General features: G+C 36.4%; 1 protein-coding gene across 1 annotated transcript; it reads right to left on the bottom strand.

The window, feature by feature from the left end:
- Positions 1 to 226: 226 nt before the first annotated feature.
- Positions 227 to 26,216, bottom strand: LOC149145497 (protein GLUTAMINE DUMPER 5-like). Its single transcript, XM_089452919.1, has 2 exons — positions 25,823 to 26,216; positions 227 to 476 (listed from the first exon to the last, which is right to left on the bottom strand). The coding sequence occupies exon 1, from the start codon at positions 26,178 to 26,180 to the stop codon at positions 25,830 to 25,832; it is 351 nt and encodes a 116-aa protein (XP_089309045.1). The 5' UTR covers positions 26,181 to 26,216; the 3' UTR covers positions 227 to 476; positions 25,823 to 25,829.
- Positions 26,217 to 26,977: the final 761 nt, after the last annotated feature.

Here is a 26,977-nt window from a genome sequence, read left to right as displayed (position 1 = left end):
AACAAAAAAAAACTGGGATTATATCCCTCTCCTTTATTGAAACAGTCTAGAAAATATTGGAACTACTTTAACAAAGATGATTTTGCACTGACCACCTTGTTCCTAAAGCTTTCTAACTACAAAAGAAAACATCGAACATCGAGTTGACCTTCATCTTTGAGGCTGAAGCTATAACAAATCACTGCAAATTGATAGAGACAACACCATAGAATTTGAAATAAATTCAATGTTGTTTCTAGGTACAACATCTCTGCAACATAGAGCAAACCAAGAGTTTGAAGTAACCAGGTTACATAAGAAAAATGAATTTTCATTTTGTCTTGAAATAGCTGCATAGAGTATAGTTGAAAGGATCAGATGGAGCACCCAGAATATCTGCACTCCAATGATAGTGAGTGTGTTGAATCCAGTTAGAAGAACACAAACCCGTGTAGGTATATGGAACATCATGTTAAGAGCAAATGCAGTTCCCAACACTGCGATAAAAACATGAAGGGATGAGAAAATTACAAACATGAATGAAGTGAATGAAGTAAATTAGGGTAAAATTGTTAACCCTTATTTAGTTAACATTCTTGTGGATTGTTATTTATCGTTTAAACTGAGGAAACTGAATCAATGGTTTACCTATTGTATATAGTGCATACTTATATGTACTACTACATTATTTTTCATACCATTCTTAATAATATTGTTGAATTCATTTTCCAACAAAAATCAATATTCTCTAAATTAGTTGCAGATTTACAAGTATAAACATCAAGACTACAAATAAACAACATCCATCCTTTGTATCAATGTTACAAATAAAATGGTTCGTCAATGTAGAACTCAAAGTGTTGGGAATATAGGCCATAACTACCCAAAGAACATCTCTATAAAAACCCAACTATTAAATCCACGCTATCAATAAATGTCAAGGAATATCAAAAGCTTCCTAAAACCCACAAAAAAAATAACACGCTTTTGTGTGGTAATACTCCATCCCCTGAATAACACTCCTGAAAGTGATAATGTAGTCAAGGATTTGATCATCTAAAAAAAAAATTCAATAATCATTCCCTAAAACTTATCTATATCTGCATACGTTGATATATGAGTGTTTAAGAGAGTGGAGTGAATCTCGCCTAATATATGTCCTATTATAATGGTTCTGCAATGTGCAGGTACTTGTGTTTAATGCATCACTGAACTTATGGATGGGATGAATAATATCATTGCTCCAAAATGGCTGAGAAAGTGCAAAGAGCTTAGCCTTGGTCAAGGCAAGAGGTTTCATGTCATTAGTCAAACACTCAAATTATAAGCCTTCAATTTCTCTTTCCTCATTCACCTATAGTTTAACACAATTTTGCTAGGATTGGAGGTGGAAGAATCACATCAAATGAATCAAGGGGATCACATATTAGGTGATTGGTGGGGAATTTCATAAAGTTAGATGCATGTGAAAACCCAATAATGAGATCAAAGAAGGTGAAGATGGAATTTTTTGGTAACAAAGTTTACTTGAGGGCTTTGGCTAAATGCCTCAAGGCATGCAAAATTTCAATTCTATGTTGGGATATCAAATGATGTTTCATCCTCCTGCAAACATAACAATATTTGAGGCTAGAGACCACTACTAGTTCAAGGTAATTTGCCATCGTGTGTGTGACAGTGATTTGCATTCTTCCTCAAACTACTTGGGAATTAGAGAAGTTCCATGAGATTTTGATTTATAGAAGATTGGAGCAATGAAGTTATAAGAGATTCCAAAGCTCTACCCCCATTTACATTTTTGCAAGAAGTTAAGATTTCTCCCCAAGGATAATTAAAGGTGGATTACAGGGATGAGATAATTCAAACACTGGAAATATGCCCAAATTTAGAATGGCTAAAAATTAGTGGTACATATGAAGTCATGGAATGACATTGAGAGACAAGTCACATGGCATCGACAAACCAAATCAAGTAAATCGGTAGACATCAACATTCTAAGTCCAAGGAAGAAGCAAGGTGGGATCCAATATGTAGTCAATTAATGTTTCTCGACCATCATGGGAGTAGCTAAGTTCTAAGTCCAAGAAAGAAGCAAGGTGGGAGCTAATATGTAGTCAATTAATGTTTGTCGACCATCATGGGAGTTGCTTATGCATACACAACTAAGATTCTATGATGAAGAATTGATAGTTACGAATGCATTTGACTTGCCTATGGCAATTAAATATGCCCAAATGCATCCAAATGGCTACCATCTAATTACTTCACTAGTCTAGAAATAAAGGAGCTAGTACTTTGAACCATAAATCATCCTTTTTAATGTCATACATAGGTGTTTGAAGTCAAATTGTGTAAGAATTTGAGTTTCCTAATTAAAAAAAGGTCCCCTACTTCAAATAAGTATAGACCAAGATAAATATATTATATGTCTAATTTATGATGATGCGAGAGTCTAGTGGCAAATTGTAAAGATGGCATCCCCATAAAGTTTTATCTATGTACATACATGTCCCTATTTTTAGAGTTATACCAACTAATTAGATTGTATTGAGGGAATCTTTAATACGGTGGGATAGCCACTTAAACACTTCACACCATATAACTCTAAATTCCAATTCCAAATTGAATGACAACAAAATCCTAAAATTGGCCATAAAAATCTCATGAGTAATAAGGCTTATTCTATTAGGAACAAGAAGTCCTTATAATAACATTTTGCATTGGAAATGGAAGCAACCAGAACAAGACTTTGACCCAAGAGTTTTTCTCAATTACTACTACTTGTATCTTCTCTAGGATAGAGGCCAATAACTTGGGTGCACTAGTGTTGAACACAACAAAGTAAAATCAATTGTATCTTCGCATAGTTCTTCTCTAGTACAAACAATTTTTTAAATGTTGTTTAGTTTTTATTCCAAGGAGTTAACTTGAAGCTAGAAGAAATTTTCCAAGTCCAATGAAATGAAAAACAACACTCTTGTCTTACAGATGTCACTTGAAAAATTCAACAGAACCAATACCAATAAAAAGCTTCATAACCAACTTGCAATCTTCATAACCAACACAAGCTTCTGAATAATTCAATAGAACCAATGCCAATAAAAAGCTTCACAACAAACTCACAATCTTCATAACCAACACAAGCTTTTGAACCAAGGCATCAAAACCAATCAAATCGTATGCTTCAGACGCACTCATGAACTGAAGACCCTAGCACTATCAACTTTGAACCTAATTCTTAGTGCATTGTTGACTAAAAAAGAGCAACAACCATGTAGATTTAGTGCATGGTTACTTAATAAGGTTATTTTTTATAAGATTCATGGTTTTACACAATTCATAGTTCAATTCCCTATTAAAATTTTCAAGAAACTCTACAACTACTTAGATGAATAAATGAAAATTGAAACTAGTTTACTTTCACCAAGATACAGAGTTTCTTAACAATTCATATGAAATGGAATAGAAACATAGAGATAAAAAAAATGCACAATTTGACAAAATTATTGTTCTCAGGAAACCCAACATGGAAAAAACGCGTCTGCTTGATGTGGTTATTTTATTGATTATCTTGGTGCAATTGAATCTATTACAAAGCAAATTGTCCCTCTAAGAACATACTTGCTCCCTACTTATCTACCTTGGAATTCTCCTTCCAACCCTCGATCCCAGCTCCTAAATCCTATCACACCTATGTTCTCCTATTACTTAGGACACAAGCTCTCTACACTCTCCACAAACATGTGTCTCTCACAACTTGTGAGCTTTGTCTTGTCACAAACCTTTGTGCATAAAAAATTCATAATCCTTGTGTCTTCATCCTTCCTTTATAGGCCCAATTCGAACATGCAGGGATGCCTAGTTCCAAATTTAGAACTCGAGTTCTGATTTTGAGTTAACTGAAAGTGTTACTTTTTGTCCTTCCAATCATCCGTAGATTTGTTAAATTGTTCTCTTTCCAATCAACACTAGAGATCTAGCTCTCTCTTCCATCAACCAAGACTGAAGACTACCTCGTTCTAATTGAACTACTAATTGCCTCCTCGTTTTTCCGTCAAACTCATGAAGACTCCACTTAACGAAAGCTCCAACTCTATGCATGTAAACTTGATGACTATTCGAGTAAACTAAAAATAACTCATCCTAAATAAAGTCTAAGTGAGAAGGAAAATTTGAGGTCTTAATTCACAAGCCAGGAGACCTTTCTCGCTACATTTTCAACACTCCCTCTTCGCAAGGAAGGTACTTCTCTAAGAACCTCTTCCACCTAGATCTTTCTTCAAAACCACCATGTGATATGATGTTGTAGTTGCTTCATCTAAATGAGAAGACTTCATTGCTTCTTGCTACGGAATCTGATCTAAATACATGTTCCTTCCAACCATTCTCCTAGGATCCTACTCTTTAGAATCTATCAATGTTAGTTCATACCAATTGGTCCTCACAAATCTGGAAGAGGCCTCCTAATCAATTTCTATCACTAACATCTATCATGTGTTATAAGTTCTTCTATCACTGTTATGGATCTATCTCGATCATTTGAAACACCCACGAATACTGTTGCCAATCCCGTAATCAGTACAGTCTCCCTCTCTCCCTCTAAGGCTGACCTCAACCAATATTGTTGGTTTCTAGTACTGTACGTTGATCTTTGCCCTAATACCATGTTAAAATTTCCACGAAACATTGCAACAACATAGATGAATAACTAAAAACTAAAACTAATTTACTTTCACCAAGATACAAATTTCCTTAACAATTCATATACAATGGAATAAAAACACCGAGATAAAAAAACATGCACAAATTAACAATTATTTTTCTCAGGAAAACCTACAAGGAAAACCCTGTGTGCTTGATGTGGCTATTTAATTGATTTTCTTGAAGCGATCGAATCTATTACAAAGAAATTTATCCCCCTAGGGACATACTTGTTCTCTTATTGATCTATCTTGGACTTGCCCTCCCAACCCTTGATCCTAGCTCCTAAATCCTAGCACACTTGTGATCTCCTATTACTTAGGGCACAAGTTCTATGTGATCTCCACAAAAAAGGCTCTCTCACAACCTGTGAGCTCTGTCTTGTCACAAATCATTGTGCATAAATGTTATAGACATTTTTGGGTACTACAACCCCAATCAAACATGTCCATAAACCAAGGACTCCTAAGTACCTAAAAGTGTTGTTCCATCCCCTAAAAGAACAAGGTCAGCTGATTACATCATCTCCCAGAAGTTCTCCATGAAAAACTACTCAGAACTGGTCAAAGCTGGACCATCTCACCTGCTCCATGGTCAAAGTGTGATGCGTCCCACCTAAATGCACACAAGAGGTGCGATGCATACTGAAAATCACTTCTATGGTGTGCGATGGGCGAGATTGGACAAATGGAAAAGTCAATTTGCGAGGTGGATGATCATGGAATCTTCCAGAAACTTCTCCTGTGACACTTGCCTCTCTTAATTCACCCAGGGATGAGTAAGAGATAATCAATCTTTGAGTGGAATCAAGAACTATCAGAGAGAGGACACTAATCAAATCCCAAAAGCTGACTCATCTCCCTGCAATCATCTTTATATGGATCCCTCATCCCAGAGATCCAGAGGCTGGAATTTTGTATCTTGTAAGGAAGTGCTTCTGGTTTCTTTGTGTAACATCATAGTGTTGGCTGATCTAAGCTTTTCATGAGGTGAAGAAGGGCTTTCTTGCTGAGAGGATGACGTTGGGTTAGAACAATTGGTTGTAATATTCTTTGCTATTCTTGATATTAATAAAGTTATTTAAGTTTTCCGCCACATTCTTGTATGGTTGATAATATATGCATTTGTGTGGTCAATATATATATGGTCCTATATTGTTTGTGATAGTAGATCTTTGTTCTTGGATAGTGTTATGCTGCTTTGATTCCACAGGTGCTCTTTGAAGCTAGGTAGGCAAGGAAGTGAGTGCCAAAGATCTATCAGAAGGGAGAGGAATCAAGCAAGGAACCAAGTGCAAGACAGAGGTTGGTCTCCTTTGTTCTCCTCTTATCTACTTCTCATAAAGGAAAACGAAAGTAGTTTTAGTTTGTTTGTTTCTAAGATAGCTACCAGTCTTAGTGGGACTAGCAGCTCTACATAGACACTAGATTTCTCGATAAAATAATGGCAACTCCACAGGCGCAACCCCGTAATGGGTTGTATCTTAAGCGTTACTACGCATGATTCAGTGTAGTAACCCCTATGCTTTTATTAAATTTTTATTTTCGCTAAGGGTAATTGTTTTGGTCAGGTAATCCATTTTTTACATTTGTTGCAGATGTCGAACCTATTGGAATCATTTGTTGGATATGCCGACGGAGCGAGTCGTAGTTCGCAGAACCTATCTTCTGCGGCTTGGGACATTTTTGATCCAAGCGACGAGTTAGTAAGTTTTAGAGGAGTATGTATTGGTCGGTCAACAAATAACATCGCTGAATATATCGCGTTGATAGAAATCCTCTCTGATGCCATCACACATGGCATACACCGACTTGTCATCAGGCTAGACTCACAACTCGTCATCCTACAACTCACTGGTATCTACTCCGTCCGAAATCCAACTATCTATCGCATGTTCCTAAGGGTCAAGATTTTGGAAAGACAATTTGATTCTATTCAATATCAACATATTTCGAGAAACTTAAACACATTAATAGAATCATTGGCAAATTATGTGTTAGATAGACATTTGCAACATTTATAAAAGAAGCATTTCATCAATATTTGCATCAGGATCATGTAACTTAACCAAAATAAAACTCCGAAAATCAAAAATATATATATAACTGTTTGTGGTTTACACATAATGTTCTGTAACCAAGACAAAATTAGTCGGATGACCCGAAACTAAAAATTCTAGGGGGCACCCTAGTCTAATGGTGCTGATGATAACAAGTCACCGCCTGTGCATTCATGCGTAAAAGCCGAGTCTATCGACTTGGCAAGCGAGTAGTATGTCGCTGCAGCCTAGGAGGCAGCTCATCGGTCCTTACATCAGGAATACCAAGAGTGAGACCCTCGACCTGATCCTGCAGTGTTGAAAGAGTCTCGGCCACATCAAGGTCGTGAAGGATGACCCTCCCCACAGCCTCTCTTGATGGAGTGGCAGTTGGCGCTCTCGGACGTACTGCTGGTCGGATTGATCCAATGTCTGCGTGAGCGCATGAGTTTTGATTAGTCTTGAGTAAAGAAAATATAAGAGCATTATGAAAATTAATAAACAGGAATTTGGTTAGAGAATTTACCTATGGCACCCCACTGCTCACCAACCGACAGTGCCAAATCTAGATCACCCCGGAAATCCATACCTACATATGGACACTCAGCAAAAACAATGTACTGATGGTTGAAACACTCAAAGAAGGTATTAGAGAAAGAAATCTGGGACTGACCCACATGTCGGGCCATGAAGTCAACCCATCTCTGCATCTATGGCTCAGTCGGTGGAGGTAAACCAAGTGGAATATACTGTGGCTGCATCAGTGGGATCTTTTCCAAGGCAAAAGCGGTCAAAATAGAACCATAACCAAAGTTCTTCAATCTTCCATTTTTTAACTTCGTTAGTTGTTCTTTCATGACAGGGAGTACTGCATCACACCAGTTGAACACCTTTGGCTCAAGGCATTCCAAGGCATACTGCATATAAGAACTGTTGGCCACATGAAGAGCCGCACTACCAGCTAGTCTAGCAAAAGTGAATAGAATGGTCCTCAAGGACCTATCAGTGACGTCTCAGATATTGATCTTGCCATCCTTACTCGGCTGAGATCCATCTCTGTAATACCGGTGAATGTAATCTCTCACAGATTCACCCCCACGGGCCGGACCTGATAATGAGATAGGGACACCACACCTCGATAAACCGGTCAAGAAATAGATGTCCATGACAGTCAAGGGGATGGATTTGCCGCTAATCTAGAACACCTGGTCGGTAGGATCCCATGCATCAAGAAAATATTGCAACAAGTTGATTTATTGCCTCATGCTAGAGATGCGAAAGAACTTCAGCAAGCCATAGTTCTACAGTGCAGTTACCATACCCGGATCATGTAAAGCAAGCATGTCCTCTTCTTCATGCTCATGTTCTCGCCATGTAACAGGCATTTTGCTCCGATGAATATCTCAAAACAAATAATAGAAGAGTCAGGATCTTTATTTGGTGAAAAACAGGCAAAAAATTCCATGAAAAACTGTGCACAAGTTTCCCTCCTTGCGCCCATCGCACCCCTAGCAGTGTACTTGGTGGGATGCATTTTGACTTGCCAATGGCCAGGCTAGTATGCATTGCACTTTTCGATGTAGGAAAGGTGGGATGGAGCTAGGGTGAATTCTTCAAACCCCAGGGGCTCAAAAAAACCAGGAAACATGCTCAGAATTCAAAAAGGAAAGAATGAAACCGAAGAGCTCAGGTTTAGCTCTTACCTGGCCCAGACGGTACCAAGAATCGTCCACAGAATCTCCTAGAATTAGCTAGTGAAAATCAAGGGGGAAAGCACCTCCAAAGCTCCAACAAACCAAAGTTCAAATGAAATGGTAAAATGAGAGGTAAAAACCACTTTTAAATTGCTTTTTACGTAATTCAAGTATTATATTAGTGTTTTGACTAATTTTTCAAGCATATATTATTCGTTTCTAATTAATTTGATGAAGCAATTGAGTAGGCAGTACAACCTTTGAAGGAACAAAGTTGTCAATGGTAAAATCAAGATAATCAATGAACATTGTATCGATCAGTTTTTATGTGGAGTTCAAGCTCGTTAAAAATTAAACATAAGAAATGAGCAAATGTTTCCCCCAGAGTTTAAGCTCATTCATTAAAAAATGAACCAATTTCTGGTAAATAACGATCATGAATGCATTATCATCAAACTTTGATCCTTGGTTGTGTTCTCATCATCACCTCCACTCTATTTTGCCCGATCATTCACCTCCATTTTATTGTTTACCCTTTTTGAGGAACAACTGCGAAGATTGATCCTATTAGCCATCCTTGTGACACTACCGTGATTGGAAAATTCCAAACCTTACCCGGAATTAGCTGTTACCCGAATTTATCCCTCGTTCCTCGAAAAATGAGTCTCCTTTAAGCTCTTTTCATCTAACTCATAAAATATGAAAATATTGCCGAGTAATTGGCTTGTCCAGCTCGTTAAAGTGATCAGAAGTGCTATCCCTCCTTTATATTTTAATCTTTTTGGACCTGAGGGATTATTACACAAAATGATCCAGCACTTGTTTGTTCAGCTCGTTAAAATTACCGAAAATTCATCCCTTTTGTATTATTTTATACTTTTTCGGACTTAAGGGATTATATGACGAAAAAGGATTGTTGGAGTTTTCTTTACATCCCTTTCAAACTCTCTAAAATTGAAAAGGACCAAGTTATCTTTGTCGTTAAACTCATTAAAACTAAATAGCGACAAACTTGTCCATACAGACAAGAACGAGTTTCACTATCACTAGGCTCATTAAAACATAGCGATGGGTTTGCCCGAAGGGAAAATTATAGAACAAGCATATGTTATCCTCCTCAAGCTTGACAAAAATAAAGAGGTACTGGTCAGCAATGACTGGGGAAAAATTGGGAAGAAAACTTGAAGAAACTTTATTGGTAGCAAGTCGTTCTTGAACATGACACTTTCACTCCACATCTGAGTCAGGTTGGGTTGTTCCATTCACTAGTCATATCACCATTGGTCCATCACACCACCCGCATTTGGGGTTAACGCTACCAATCCATCATGTCATTGTCGTTGATATGTTTAAGAGAAGTCGCTTAGATAATTAACCTGTGTCTCATCCACTGCAATACATTTACGCTCCATTCTTTCATGACCGCCACCCTGAAACTTATATCATCAGATCGTTTTCACCTCCATTAAAATCATTTGCTCCATTCTGTGTCATAGATGTGGGATTCATTAAGGCCCTCCTATGACGGATCACTTCTTGTCGACATTAGCTCATTATCCAGGAAGTCGATCTAGGAACAAACCTTTCAGTACTTTGAAGCTTGCATGCCTCAATGGCAAGTTTCTCACTTCCGACGACAGGTTTACATCAATGGCCTTTGACCGAAAGATTTTGCGTGGTGTTCGACACCAAGTCCCTTTTTCACACCACGTGAATTGTACTATCGTACCTTGAGGGTCATCATCATTATCGGTGATTCCTCTCATGCCTGTTAACAACTTACATCACTGGCTGGTAATCAGGTGATGTCTTTCCATGTTCGTCTCCAAACATCTCTCACATGGATCGACTTGTACTTTGAGTGAAGATCGAATGAGATTGAAGACCCCAGATCTAGTTTCATCCATCCAGGCTGCAATATATATTCATAAAAATAAATACATCATTGTTGCACAGATAATCATCCAATCTAAGGGATGACGGCTCTAGCAGAATCATCAGTCTGCACACAAACGATTGTCTGTCTTATGTACATGAAAATGAATTTATAAAGCTGAGCATGGGAATTCCCGCCTCAGCTAGATCATGAAAATATCATGAAGATAATGTATTGTATTGTATCTTATTACAGGTCACCTTCCAGCTCGAAAAAACTTCGGATCCTCATGATAAAGCATTTCACCTGACATAAAAAGATTAACGACCTCATGCTTTAGGGGGCAACTATTATAGACATTTTTGGGAATTGTAACCCCAATAAAACATGTCCATAAACCAAGGACTCCTATGTCCCTAAAAGCGTTGTTCCATCCCCTAAAAGAACAAGGTCAACTGATTACATCATCTCCCACAAGTTCTCCATGAAAAACTACCCAGAACTGGTCAAAGCTGGACCATCTCACCTGCTCCATGGTCAAAGTGCGATGCATCCCACCTAAATGCACGCAGGAGGTGCGATGCATACTGAAAAGCCCTTCTATGGGGTATTATGGGTGAGTGTGGACAAATGACAGAGTCAATTTGCGAGGTGGATGATCATGGAATCTTCCAGAAACTTCTCCTGTGACACTTGCCTCTCTGAATTCGCCCAGGGATGAGTAAGAGATCATCAATCTCCAAGTGGAATCAAGAACTATCAGAGAGACGACACTAATCAAATCTTAGAATCTGACTCACCTCCCTGCAATCATCTATATATGGATTCCTCATCCCAAAGATCCAGAGGCTGGAATTTTATATCATGTAAGGAAGTGCTGCTGGTTTCTTGGTGTAACATCATAGTGTTGGCTGATCTAAGCTTTTCATGAGGTGAAGAAGGGCTTTCTTGCTGAGAGGATGACGCTGGGTCAGAACAATTGGTTGTAATCCTCTTTGCTATTCTTGATATTAATAAAGCTATTTAATTTTTCCTCCACATTCTTGTATGATTGATGATATATGTGTTTGTGTGGTCAATATATATCTGGTCCTATATTGTTTGTGATAGTATATCTCTGTTCTTGGATAGTGTTATGTTGCTTTGATTCCGCAAGTGCTCTTCAAAGCTAGGTAGATGAGGAAGTGAGTGGCAAAGATCTATCAGAAGGGAGAGGAATCAAGTAAGGAACCAAGCACAAGACAGAGGTTGGTCTCCTTTGTTCCCCTCTTATCTACTTCTCATAAAGGAAAACAAAAATAGTTTTATTTTGTTTGTTTCTAAGATAGCTACCAGTCTTAGTGGGACTAGCAGCTCTGCATAGACACTAGATTTCCCGATAACAATAAAATAATTCATAATCCATTAATCCCTATGCCTTCATCCTTCCTTCATAGGCCCAGTTTGAACATGCAAGGAGGCCCATTTCCAAATTTAGAACTCGAGTTCTAATTGCGAGTTAACTAAGAGTGTTACTTTCTCTCCTTCCAATAATCACTGGAGTTGTTAACTTGTTCTCTCTCCAATCAACACTAGAGATCTAACTCACTCTTCCTTCAATCGAGACTAAAGAGTAACTTTTTCTAACTTAACTGCTAACTTCCACCCCATTTTGTAGTCAAACTGATGAAGACTCCACTTAACTGAAACTCTAACTCTACGAATGCAAACTGGAAGATTATTCTAGTAAATTGGAAATAACTCATCATAAATAAAGTCTAACTCATCAGGACAATTTGATGTCTTCATTCGCTAAGGCACAAGCCAAAAGACCTTGCTTGCTACATTTTTAACATTCCCTACCAAGATGGCTGCAATCAGGAAATATTGAAAGCAGAAGAAAATAATTTTACAAAAATATCCATTAAAATGTTTTCCTTTTTCTAACATAAATATGGGACATTTACAAGGACTACTTGTTTATAAAGCATTTACTAGTACATGAATTGGCAAGAAGTCCATATTTTAATGGGGTAACTTAGATTTTTAGGCACAAGAAAGCTAGGACGACACATTAAAAGGATGTTCATCTCCAAGTTTAAACATTAGCTAAGCAGTTGTTCCTTGTCTCTTTTTATGTTATGTCGATGGACAGTAATGTAGACTCTTTATGAGTGGTTTGGCCAAGGGAAACCTACTTTTTTTACTTTTGGACTTGCTTGCAGAGTCTATAGTTGTGACCCTCCTTTTTTGTATTAAAGCCTTGTATATATTACTCTTATTAAAATTTTATAATGTGTAAAGAAAAAACCATATAACTAATCACAAAACCAAGAAAAGATTCTCACCTTCTTATTATTGAGTCTTTCCTAGACAAAGAGACCATATTCAAGTATTCAAGTACACATTTTCACAATCATGGAGACTTTATGGCCTTGTACAAATTACCATCAACATCAAAAATTCAGAATAGTCATGCTTGAGGAATGCAAACTTCTGATGGAACCTTATTTCCTACATACAAAACAAAATAGTTACAGGCTATGATCATGGAAAAAATATGAAAGTTCTAAACTTACTTGTAGTGATACTGAGAAACAATTGATAGGTAGATGTAGCCCTATCTTGCTTAATGAAACATTGTACATAGGGCTCCCTTGATCCAGGCTACACACAAGAAGTAAAAGACAACCATTCAAAGGGAGGAAAAACAACTAATTAATAAATAACCATCATGCCAAAGACTGAACAAGGTTGCAAGTAAAACTTAGATAGGAGTAAAAGCTAATATGAAGGAAACTAAACAGTGCCCTTGTACCAAATCAGATGAGTAAATAATGAGGTAAATGAAAGAAATGTTGTAGCAAAACAAATATGAAACCTCAAATTTCAAAGCATTCAAAAGGCTATTTTATTATTATGTGTCATTGAGGGGCTTCATATATAGCTACAAAGAAAGTTTCCATTCTCTTTGATATTTTTTTAGCTAAAAATTGCTACCAGTTGCAAATCAATTAATGCCGAAATTTTAAAAGTCTTACTGGTACCAAATTGGCTACCTTGAAATTGGCGTATGCTACCATTCATGGTCCACCATTGAGAATCACCACCTAATATAAAGGGTTTCCTCTTTCATTCAAGGGATCTTCTATCAAACTATTGACGACCTTAGTAACATAAAGAGGTTGACTGTTGTCATTCCACTGAATAGGCCATTATACCTAAAATCTCCCCTCAACTTGTGAGAGGCTTATCTCTGATGAAAACCTTCACTGAAATGAACAATGCAGTCTGCAATGCAAAATAGAAGCAAGATTTTCCCTATTTAGTTTCTTCAGCTCTGGATATAATTAATCAACAAAATAATAACATCACATAACTTATGAATAGCATGGGAAACTTATCAATTAAAACTGAACACATAAAACAAGAAGGTGAGGTGTCAATACGTTGGAACCAAATTAACAAAACCTTTGGGCATTGGTCTACAAATCTACAAATTTCACCCAGGGCAAACTTTCCTGTCATTTCTCTTTTGGTTCAATCAACACTGCATAGGTATTAATTCTTGAACAAAGTTAAGTCTTCCAAACATTTTCACAAAATAACTTTAGGAATGAAATGAAATGATATTAATGTCCTTCTAGGACCAAAGAAAGGTCAATGGGATCAATAATATAGTCAATACATCACATCTCCTATAAAGGAACAAATACAGGCTAACAATAATGCAAGAAGACAAATAAGAAGAAAGAAGAAGGAGGATTTAACCATTGAAATGGACACTATGCAATGCATATAAGGAATAGTTAGGATGAATAGGAGCACGTAGAAGAGGGAAACTAGTCTTAATCTCTTCACTGGAATAATCTTTAATATTGTTGATCATAGGGTAAAAGAGGGAAACCAGTCTTAGTCTCATCAGTGGAAATCCTAATTAACAAGATATAACCAGTGAGACCCAATGTTGACTAGAGGAGTGTACATTGGTCTTACAATCTACTACTCACAAAGGTCAATGAAAAATTGAAAAAATGTTTAGATATCCTTATGCATAACAACACATAATGTGTTGTCAAATTGTGGGTGTATAAAAAGATAAAATGAGATACAACATGTGGTATCCTTTGTGCAAATTATCCGAGTACATGTCAAGAGGATTATGGATTTTGTCTAATAATAAATTAATGATCCATGTGCCCATGGATGTTCATATTAATGATGTGTAATTACTGTTACAACATTCTTTATGTACACATTGGATTACTTAATTCTTGACTGACCTAGTTAATATTAAGACATGGTACCAAGAAATACGTATGACAGGTCTTATGGAATATCCATTGATTCTTTATAGACCAGAATTTTAAACAGTACCCCAATCCATAGACCTTATAAGTTATTGTTTCAAGGCTTGCATGGTGTAATTAAGGCTATTAACCCTTGCATTAAAGTTTCCCCCCTCACCTGATAGAGAAGCTTTAAAATAAAATTGAGACCTAATGTTTACCAAATGAATGAAAAATGATAAAACCTATGGTTTGGCCCTAGGGAAGCTAGACATCAGCTACTCATAATTGCAATTTCTAGCCTAAGTATTAGCCAGATCCTTCACTCTGCAAAGTACTAAATGAGTATTTTAAGCATTGTAATCCAAGTAAGAACATTTTATAACCTATTCCTGTACAAAATAGCAAAAGTCTAGCTAAGAATCTTACCAACCTAGCTCAAAATCTTACAGATGAAGAAAACCCTAAGAAGATTTCATCGTATTGAAGGAAAATGAGGTCCGTGCACAATCACCTACGAACAAGAATCCATGTTAATAGAGGAATATGCACTATGATACTCCAGTAATGGCATGAATAGTAGGAATAGACATTCAGTGGAAGGAAACGGTTGAAACTGATGCAATGCAAGGCAAGATGTCCAGAGTAGCAATTCAATGTTGCTTCGGCACTAACAAGCTTACAAATTCCAAAAGAAAGCACAGTTGTGGTGTTTGAAAATGGCACCAGTAAATCATTAAATGAACAAAAACCCAGACACATGTTCTTTAACCTCCAAATTCGTATAAGGTTTTGCCTTGACTTTTGAAGACGTAGATAAAATCCATGATGGTTACAATATTTCTCCTAGCATGATCTATGTAAGTAACAGTATCCTTGATGACATTATCAAGAAAAAATTCAACACACCTCTTGTTTCTTCATATATGAGGCTACTGATATGCTTGACACAACCTCTCCTAACAAGCCACCTAATGTTGGGCTTCATAATTCCCTGAATGGTATCACACATTACCTTCCTGTGCCTCTTTGCACGTCCCTTTCCCAAATCCTTGCCTCCCTTTCCACGGAAAGACTTCTTTACCCCTTCAAATCTCCATAACAGAAAGGCCTAGGGATCGAACCTCAATTGCCAATCAATCTGATTGTTAGCCATGCAAAGCAATTTTTTCGAAACCCTTGCCTCCCTTTCCATGGCCGGACATACTTCCCCCTTCAAATATGCACAACAAAAAGGCCTTGGGATCGAACCTCAATTGCCAATCACTTTGCCCATTAGCCGTGAAAAGAAATCTTTTCCCAAAACCGTGCCTCCCATTCCATGGCCGGACAGCTTTCCCCCTTCCAATATCCACAATGAAAATGCCTTGGGATTGAACCTCAATTTCCAATCACTCTGCTTGTTAGGCGTGTAAAGAAAAATGAGCAAAGAAAAAAATATCCACAATGAAAAGGAAAGGCATCGGGATCAAACCTCAATTACCAATCACTCTGCTTGTTAGCCGCACAAAGAAAATCACTACAAAATGAACAAAGCAAAATGAGGGAGGGAAGTTCTCTTAAAATAATATTAAAAATAATAAATAATGTTAAAAATTATAAAATATAATTGGTAAGGTTAAACTATGTGAAATTTGTTAAAAAAAATGGTCAAACATGATTAATAGTTAGTTAAATAAAAAATTTAATGAATAATAGTTAGTTAAAAAGAAAATTGAATGTCAGGATAACAAGTGCTATATAATAGCTATTCAATTAAGGAGTTGTTTTTAGTGCGGTTTTTTGGACTTTCTAGTGATGGAATCTTGTGGAACAATTTGACATGAAATCTTGATTTGTGTTATTTAAATTGGTTTTTTAACTGTATACATGGATTCAACACGTGAAAAACCTTTAGGGCAATTTGATTGTGTAGAGGTTACTTGTGATTTCAATAAATTCCAGCCACATTTTAGAGAAATTAGACCAGAAAAGCTTCTGAAAAGTCACACTAAAGACAACTCGTTAAATTAATGATTGGTAACTTTATGACATTACTTTATATGGTGAGTAATATAGGGTATCATAGTCTTGTTCTGAGTTCGAGTATGAAATTGTATTGTATAGTGTTTTGAATTTAGATTTTTTGTGTGGTAGGGCTTCATGCTATATCATACCGCAATTAATAATTTTTAAAAAAATTAAAAAATGCATTCCGTAAGTTAGGGTGTAGGTTAATATGTGAATTGGAAATGTCATCCTTGGTAAATGCTTAAATTTCAAATTATCTTATATAAAAATATTTACTTTCTAAAAAAGTTCTTTTTATTTTATCATGTAAAAGAAAACATGATTATTATACATCACTAATTATTCCCAAAATAAAATTATGTTTAACTTTTGTAAGTGTTTGTAAGACATTCTATGAGAATACTAATTGCATTCACTTAAGAAATAATAAGAGGTGACTCCATTAAAGATAAACTTCTCGATGGAGTCGGGGTGAGAGGGGAAAAAGATGGCTCTGAACATGCATTTCGTTTCAATCCTACAACCTCCGCATGACCACGACTAAAACTCGTTGATTTTCTGGAGCATGAAAAACAGGGTATTGTTCCCCATCCATGTCTACGGATCTAGCGGCGGTAACATATCCTAGGGGTTTGAGCGCATTTTCCATAAGAGCAAGCAATTATCGAACCCAACATCCTTTTGTAGGTCAGCTACATCACAATCGGAGGCTAAGTTGGATGAAGAGCTTGTGGACCTTTCAGAGAACCCCTATGAATTTGCATCCATGTAGACTGCTCCTCCACATTAGTCGGCAGTTATGGTTCCACTGGTAGCGGAAGACTTACAACTACTCTGGTCAGCGCATTTAGGTTTTCCCTGGTATATTCCCTTGATAACCCTAACCCTCCGGATTTTGACTCCTATCAGGTGGTCGGTCATGTGTCTCCGGGTACCCCGTTCCATTCTTACCCTGAAGATCCCTTCCTCTTTTCACTTTCGGATTACCCTACTTCATCCCCTTTCTCGATCCACTTTCTCGAATCTTTTCTTCACCCACCACCTCCTATGTTATCCATTATTGATCCAAGGCCTTCTAGGATTTTCTCCTCAGTGCCATTTGGACATTCCTCTCCACTTGTTTGCCCACACCATCCCCTAGTCCTATCTATACATCCCTCCTTACACTGCATCAAAGGTGGCCCTATACCTCAGCCTGATAGCCCTATTAATGTTGCCATGGTTAGTATATCCTCAGATGCCCCATCCATTGAGACTGTTAACCTAGAACCTGGAACCTGTAAGTGTGCTGTGAAAAAATCCAAGTGTATCAAGGTCAACAATAAGGGGAGTCAACTAATTCTTGGAGAGAAGCTACCAATGGTCGAATTCATCAACACTGCAAATAGAGTACTGGTTGGTCAAGTTCGTGGTAGGAATTATTCTGCCCCCCATTTGTGGAAATGGATCTCAGAGATTTGGGGCTAGATATTGGAGGTATTACCATGAGTTATTATGATGTCGAAGGGCTAGCTCGCTCTACAATTCCACAGAAGCAACATGTTTATTTTATCCTCTCTAAATTTTGGCATATTCAATTGGTACCTATGTTACTTAAAAGGTGGATTGCACTATTTGATCATGATCGAGAATAGCTAGGTGCAGGTCACATTTGGGTCAAGCTTCCAGGCTTGCCACTGCATCTATGGTCAAGGGACATATTCAAGCGCATCGGGAATGTCCCGAGGACATACCTTGACGACGAAAAATCCTTCATTGAGAAAGGGAAGATGGCATTCGCTCATCTCCTGGTACACCTTGACACTTGTGAAGGACTGGAGGAAAACTTGAAGATCTAGTGGAGGAACACCTCTAGATTGCAAATACTAGATTATGAAGGGGTACCATTCTTATCTAGGTGTTGCCACAAAGTTGGCCATCTCTACAAGGAGTATCCCCTGTTCTCTACGAACCATCCTCCTCTTGCATCTCTGCATAATACTGGGAAGGTCGGGAAATAATATACAACACGTCAGATATATAATATACAATATGTCAGATTAACTTCATAGCCAATCCAATTAAAAAAAAAATTAATTATCCGAAAAAATATAATAAAAAAATCAAGTTGTAACGTTAAACTATATAGAATTTTTGTAAATTTTTTTAGTCAAACCCAATATAATATGAGTTTGACCAGAAACCTAATGCAATATCTACTTGTTGTGACATAGATAATAAAAGTATTATTATTAATTAATCAACTTATATCTATTTTAACTATAGCTTTATCAAGTGTTGAGAGAGATCAAATCTCCTTTCACTCTAAAAAAGTTTGCACCTTAAGATATTTGATCCCTCTAGGCTCTTCATAAATTTGGAGTTAAGATAAAGCTTGACTGGTGTAAGTACTAATTATAATTATATATATTAATTTGATTTTTTTTATTTTTATTTTTATGTAATTGGACATGATCAAAATGTTTAAATAACATAAAAGGGTATGACATCACAATATCTATTTCCTAGTGGGCTAGAGAGGTTTATGTATCTTTACATTTGAGCAAAAGGAGGTTACTTGACATAGTGTCTATATCTAATGATCAAGGCCTTGGGAGTGATAATATTGGCCTAAGGGCATCAATAAAAACTATATAAGACCTCTCTAATGCAATCAAGTATGCTGGTATAAGGAGGGAAATGGGACATGAGGTCTACAGATAAATTTCTACTTCAAATTTGGAGTGGCATTTGCGAGAAAGGATGCTCGTGCTTCACCCAATTTTTTTCTTGATAAAACTAGACAATCCAGTCATTATTTGGAGGAAACCAAAACAAACCAATAGACATATAATAGCATTAAACAAAATATTTGAAATTTCAAATGTCAATGTCATCCATGGAACAAAGCCTCCACCAAGGCAACATCAAACAACTTTGAAAAAACTACAAAGTAGAAGAAGAATTTTGAAGAGAAATTGTCTCCCCTCCTCCATGATGGCACGAAGGTTAAGTATATGGTTGATGGTTGGATATTAAAGTCAAAATCCTTCATTAACCCTTGAGAAAAAGAGGTGTCTTCTCAATTATCTCTAATAATATCATGTGAAGAGTCATACAATTTAGCTTAGAAAGTATGACCCACCATGGTCATCTAATAATTAATTGAAATAGTACCTGACCCCAATTTAGGGATTAGGTGGATCATATGGTGGGACTATGCTAGTGGTAACCCTAAATAAATGACTTGAAAACCCTTTGATTTTCTACCTTGTTGGAATTCATCTCCCAAATTTATTGTTGGATACACAAATACTAGAAAGCATGACACGGAAGATGAGAGGGACTTGACAAGGACATTACATTCTCCTAGAACATCATAAAGGGTGTCCACATGGATGAACACGGAATGGGAATTAAAGTCATAAAGTAGACTAGAGTGTCGAAGAATATGGTGCGTCCAAAGATTTCTGGAGTCTCCCAAAGGGCAATATACAATTCTTCTCTCCTCTAAAATACAATATACATTTCTTTTGCTGATAGTAACCACAAGATTCTTAGAACCAATTGTACAATTTTTATTCATGAAGGAAGATGTGGCAAAGAAATCTAAAGCTTTCCATTCACTGGCATAAAATTAGATCATGCGGCTAATCAAAATTTCAAGGGGCATGTCAAGGATCTCTGTAAAATGGGGTTAGAAAACAAAGAATGCCTTCCAAATAATTTGAGGAGAGTATGGCATATTTAAAGGAGGTCAACTCAAGAGACAAGAAGTAAGAAGAGGGAGCAAGTATCTAACAAATATGGTTAGAGAAAACATCAAAATCGCCATCCTTGAATGAAATAGTGATTTTCATGGAGCTGATGTGAGAATATGGGATGGAAGGTAGATTATCATATTGAAAAAATAAGAGAAGGGTTTTTTCTACTAAAGGAATATTGGATACCACGAAGTAATAAATATATGAAAGACGACTCTCAATGTCCAACAAGGAATGCAAATAGAAATAGGAGGGGAAGGAATGTAAATAATAGGGTAATGGATAGAGAGAAAGATGAGTTATAAAGAGGAGAGTGAGTAGATGAGAAAAGTTCCATTCAATGTTTAGGAAAATGCGAGTTAGGAAGTTATGTGGAATTGGGGAGCATTAGAGCGAAGGGGATAGAAGTGAGTGATGGTTGGGCTAAAGAGGAAATAGGTCACCCGTTGGTTCATTGGATGTTGGGTCATGGAGTTAGATGTCATCAGCATCGAGGGTCTCTCAGGTATGAGGATGACAAGCTACAACTTTGTCATGGAAACACATAAGAAATCAGGGAGAGGGGATGCAATATCTGTTCATAGCACTATGAGGAAAACCAATCAGAAGAAAGGGATGGGAAATATTTGCATGGGTAGAATTCCAATTCTTCATGCCACTATGCAGCCATGAAATATAAACAAGATATAAAAGTGAGATTGAAATTAAGCAAAGAAAATAGCTTGTAACTTGTAAGACATTATATTCAGTGGAAAAAATTAGAGGACATTATAGGATGAAATAGAAAAAATACAAAGATAGTTTAATTGTCACACTAAGAAACAATTTGGAAGATAAACTCAACGACGTCATTTTTAATCTAAAAATTATGTGTTGTCAAACATTGAACTACGTGCCATCCACCTAACAATTAAGTGAACTTAGCTAAATCAAAGAAATAATACAATAATGAAAGTTTTTCATTTCAATTACGGAATGTGAGGTTTCTCAACCTTTCCTTTGTTGATATTAGATTGGACGTCCTAAGGATCCTTTCCATCCATCATGCAATCGACGAAAAGGTATGTGCCCATAATATCCTTCGTCGTCCTAGATAATTCCTTCACCATGGAACTCTGCCTCATAACCCTAGTGATCTCAATGACATTACCGAGGGACATATTTTCATTATGCTTGGCTTTCTTGAGGGAAAGGTCTGGTCACATAAGAAATTGAGGATTCCACGTTGAATAAATTGAATCCCATTTGATGAATATGCTATTTCTTAAGTTTTTTTGGTCGATCGCAAAAACCTTCACCACATTTTATGAATCAAAGGTACAGAGTGTTTGGGAGTGCCATAACGGGCGCCTCTCGAGTTAATAACCTAGTTTTGCAAGTAGGAAACTTGCTTCATTAAAGTAAACCCTTTACCCTTTTTTACTAGTTCCTTTTATTCGCGTTGTAATAATTTAAGATGAAATTGTCTTGAAATTTTTTTCTTAAAATAAATGTTTAACTTTTTTTTTCACAAGAAAAAGCCAACAATATTATATTAGATATAACAGACTATTTACATATATCATAAGTCACATGTCCATCCACGTTCAGTTGTAATGTTCTATTTCAAAAAAAAAATTACATCAAAATACCTCCATAGTTTAAGAAAGTATGCCAATACTTATATAAGTAAAAAGAAACCCAAAATAGAAAAGGTAGTGATCATCAGTGTTCCATATATTCCTCTTACCAAAAAACATATTGTAACCTAACAGTCGATGAGTTGCAATAACATGAAACAATTTTTAGTGAATGGAAAACTTTCCACTATGCTCATAGATGGAATTTACATAGAATTTGTATTGTACCATATGAAAAGGAAACAAAATAACATCTTTGGATAACTTGTTGGCAACCGAATTAAATTCCATGTGTGCATGTGTAGTTTTCAAATCAATGAAGTGTTCCATGATTTTTCAAATTCTACCAAACTAGTTGAAAAGGAGTGGTAGGTAGAAAGCATATCTATTAGAAACCCACTTAAAAACCACTTGTGAATCTCTAAAGACTTCTAGCTCTACCAAATCAAACCTGCATCCACAGAAAAGAAGGCCCAAAAGTGCCAGAACTTTATCTCGTGTTTTTGTCCCATTACCCACATTCCAACATATATGGTACATAATGCCTGACCGAACGATGATGTAGGATCCATAGCCACAAATCCCATCCTTAGTTGCACCATCGAAGGAACCCCATGGAAGGGGTGTTAAAGTTAGTGGAGGAGAAATTAATCTCAATGGAAAACTTGGATAATAAATATTCCCCCCGACCAATTAATGACCCCAAGAAACTCCTTCGTGGTCGAATTCAAAATTCAAATAGGTTATCAACTCCACCAACCAAAATGAATGCACTTACCTAACAGTAAAGATCCTTGGGAAACCCCCTATCAACCAATCCTAAACCAGAGAGGAGCAAGAAGATCGATAGGAACAAAGGTTCAGAAGAAAGACCACATAAAACAACCAGCTAGTGTGTCTCAAATAGACCACAAATAACACCAACAGGTAGCAACTAAGATCCTCGAAAATAGCCTGATCGAACAATCCCAAACGAGATAAGGAGCAGGACGATCCATAGGAGAAAAGGTTCAGAAGAAAGGCCACATAAACAACCAACTATTGCATCTCAGATAGACCATCGAGTAGACCAACAACTAGAGTGGAAAATAATTTTTTATTAGTGTACCTTGAAACAAAAAAACTAGTAGAGATCCATGATATCATCCAAAATCAGGATACAAACTAAAACTACCTCAAATAATTATGCTTAGACGTATTTACCCAACATCACCAACAATTGCACCAATAATTTCACCAAAGAAGGCTACATTTGATCCATCTACCTCCACACTTGCAGATAAAACTGCTGCCCTTGTGAATTTTGTGACTAATGCTTCCACAATCCAATATTTTACTCTTAGCATCTTCTTCTCGCAAATGTTGTCGTAGAGATTTTGAAGTAGGAATATTTTCTACCAACGAATATTCTATAATTGGCCTCCACCATCCTTCTGGGGAATCTAATCAATGTTGTCGATGATAGTTAGCAATTCCAACATAACAATGTGTTGATAACAACAATCAACGAATAGAATTAGCATTCAAAATAAATGAAACAGTCAAAAATTATAGATTAAACACAATCAATGGACCCTGAAAAGTACTCCAACTATGTTACTTCGTATCCATGTTCAATGAAAGTGCCTCCATTGCTCCTCTCACTAAGCACCTCTATTGTCGGCCTTCATCGCCCTAAATCCCATTAGCTGTTTTCAGCCTTCATCGCTTGTTTCCTAAAGAACCCATCAACAACATAAAGATGGAGCCCTAATCCTTTACCTTTACCTTTTTACTAGCGCCTTGTATGAGAAAATTTACAAATAAAATTAAATTTTAAGACAAAATATTTCTTTTGTCTTAAAATCCCCCTCTATATAGCAGTGTCAAATGCAACGACATACAAGTTGACTATAATTGTATAAATAAACATCGAAGGGACAAAATAGGAATTGATGTCGGGAAAAACTTGCGAGGAAAAGCTGTTGCATTCTTTAGAGTCATCTATCCCACCAAAATGAAGAGCCCAACATAAAGTTGTCTTTATATAAGATAACTTGAATGGTAAGAAAAATAACAGCTTCGATATAGGTGTGACAGAGTAGTACCCTACAAGTTGGTGGATTTAGGGAGCACTATCAAGGTCAATTTTACAGGTGTTAGATAATATTGTCTTAAATTGATATGGTTTTCTCTTAATTGTTAATTATCTTAAATGAGTTTCGTCTTAATTGTCATTGTCTTAAGTGGCCACTGTCTTAAATATAAGGTTTGAACTTAAAGTATTTTTGTCTCAATTATTTTTGTCTTAAAGTATTTTTGTCTTAAACTCTTTTTGTTTTAAATATAAAATTTTGTCTTAAAATATTTTTGTCTCAAACTATTTTTGTCTTAAATATAAAGTTTTATCTTTAAATATTTTTGTCTCAAACTAATTTTGTCTTGGATATAAAATTTTGTCTTAAAATAATTTTGTCTCAAACTATATTTGTCTTAAATATAAAATTTAGTCTTAATTTTTTGTGTCTCAAATTATTTTTGTTTTAATTAAGACAATTCAATTGATATTAAAATTTAATGCAAAATAACTAAAATAAAAACTGCCTTTCTAAGACAAAAAAAATTTGTCTTAAAAATACCCTTCATATAGTAATAACAGATTTCTTCAAACCTGAATTACTTGGACTGTACTTAGACTCTTTGCTCGATATATGATCCTATCAATATTTGTTACATACCAAATGGTACAGAGTGCGTGCCGGGCATCCTCATCTGAATTGCGGATTCCCCAAATGTTCAGCAATCGGACGGACACTAGCTAAGTCAAATTTTTTACCAAGCCAATGTCTGATTGCCAAATATTAAGAGAATCGGCAATCGAGATAAGCTAGTACATCCATGTTATCCTTCTAGCACCTTCTGCAAACCTCAATGCGTAACATGGAAGTAATTTAACCATGTTTGATTTGAATGATTCAACACAAAAGAAAAACTAAATTCAAACGTGCATCTTTGATCAAATTGTGGCCACGTAGCGATGGAAAAATAAAAATTATAAAATTAACGTCTAAAATGTAAGATGAGGGGTATCAGGGAAATTTGAAGATGATAAACAGCTTCTATGTCCTTACAAAATACATAATATTACATTTAAATACCAATAACTAAAAATAAATAAATAAATAAACAATAAAGTTTTATAAATGTAAATATATATATGTTTTTAATATGCTTTATAAATTTAAGATTAAGATACGCTTGCATCATTAATGACTCCAATACTTTGACTTGCGTTGGAGTGTGCTCTCAATTACAAGGCATTGTGTCAAACTTGCAGTTATGTAAGTTATAAGTTTGCTTTTAAATCTTCCCTAAAAAATTGTTTTGCACCTTCGAAAGATACTCACGGTGGAATTAAAACTAATGACAACTCAAGCAGAGAAATTATTAATCTTCCACATTGGATTGACGAACACGAGGATTGAGGATTTAAAGCAAAAAAATACTCATCTTCCTCTTTGAGTGATTAGTCAGATCCTTTATTCGGAATATACATATTATTTATGATTATATAAGAATTATTTCTAAACATAAAACAGCAATCCCAACAATGATCTTTTAGTCGCTGCAGAATCTGTCTATCTCATGGATTAACTCATCCAACCAGCTGGAACCAGCTGTAGATCAACTAATAGCAGCAAACCAATTTAGCCACAAACAACAAAAAGTTATGTACGCCAAGCGTTCTTTCTCTATAGAAAGGGCTACAATTTGCCAGCCTATATTAAATGTAAACGCTGATGAAATTCAACCTAACAACGGCTGATATCCTAAATCATAATATTCCAGGCCTGGCCTTACAGATCTACATTATCATAACAAGAAGAAGAAATTTGATACAGTTTATCTACTCACTTGCACTTTAAATTTCAACCGCCAAAGACGTCCGTTTAGCAATAAAGGTTGGTTCCTCATGGCCAGCCATGATCACAATCACTCTTTCGCCCTTATCATCTGAAAGTTCGGCCATATCCGTCCTCATCTCTCTCCATCCACCATCGCCATGTTCCACAATATGAGGATGCCATAATGGTCTGTTGTTAATTTCGTCTTCTGAATGGCCAGCACTGCACTCTTTGAAGTAGGACCATGCCAGAAGAATCAGAGCAAACCCTATGAGAACAAGCATGGTACCCACTCCACCCAGCAGATAGGAAACTGGAGTTTTCCCCACTGGTTGAGTAGAGCTGCTAATATTTGTTGTCACTGACATTGCAATAGATGCTGCACTGCCTTTCACTCCTAAATTCCTTTAACAAACATCCTCGATCAACAAATGACATTACATGATTTTATGATATTAATTTGGAATAGACAACTACGCTGGCCCGCTGCTTTGTGGCGATGGGAACCGTCAATCCAATCTGTTTCGCTTTTTGTGGGTGCTGGGTCATGGAGTGAGGAAAAGGCGAGCATTATGAATATAATTATATGGTAGTGGGTGGACTAAATGTAATGACAGGTCGAGCTATTTCACCTAATTTATTCTCCGTGTCCGATAGAACATTATTTTTCAAATTTCTATGGTAGCAAGACCCCAGTAGCCATGGATACGTGCAAGTTTTTAGGGTTCCTCATGAGTAAATCGCGTTCGTAAGGGCAGACCAAAGAAGGCGACCTGTCTCCCTCGATTCTGTTCTCCCTTGGTTCTGTCGGGCTGTTCACGGTGTCGTCACGGATGGAAATGATGGATTGGTGGGCTGTTGACGGAGTCATCACGGATGGAAATGATGGATTCGTTGAAAGTAGAAGGGAAAGAAAATAATGGGCAGACTGACGTGTTTTCCCTATTTTGCAGAAGCGAACATCACTTCAAGATCAAAGTTTTTTTTTTTTTTTTTTTAATAGAGGAATGGGATAACTAACAGCCGAGTAATATAAATTGAATAAATTAAATCGCTCATAAATTCATATGGATAGTCGTTAAAATACTTGTCTAGAAAGCAAAAGAAAGTTTGGAAACTTTTATTTCCATAAGTTGACAGAATAGTTATTTGCTATTTGTAATGT

The sequence above is a fragment of the Pinus tabuliformis genome, chromosome X (genome assembly GCF_031772625.1).
Source record: "Pinus tabuliformis cultivar Carrire ecotype Pingquan chromosome X, CPIR1, whole genome shotgun sequence".
Lineage (NCBI taxonomy): Eukaryota > Viridiplantae > Streptophyta > Pinopsida > Pinales > Pinaceae > Pinus > Pinus tabuliformis.
Note: the sequence above shows the minus strand (reverse complement) of the source record. Positions and strands in the feature narration are given on the sequence as shown.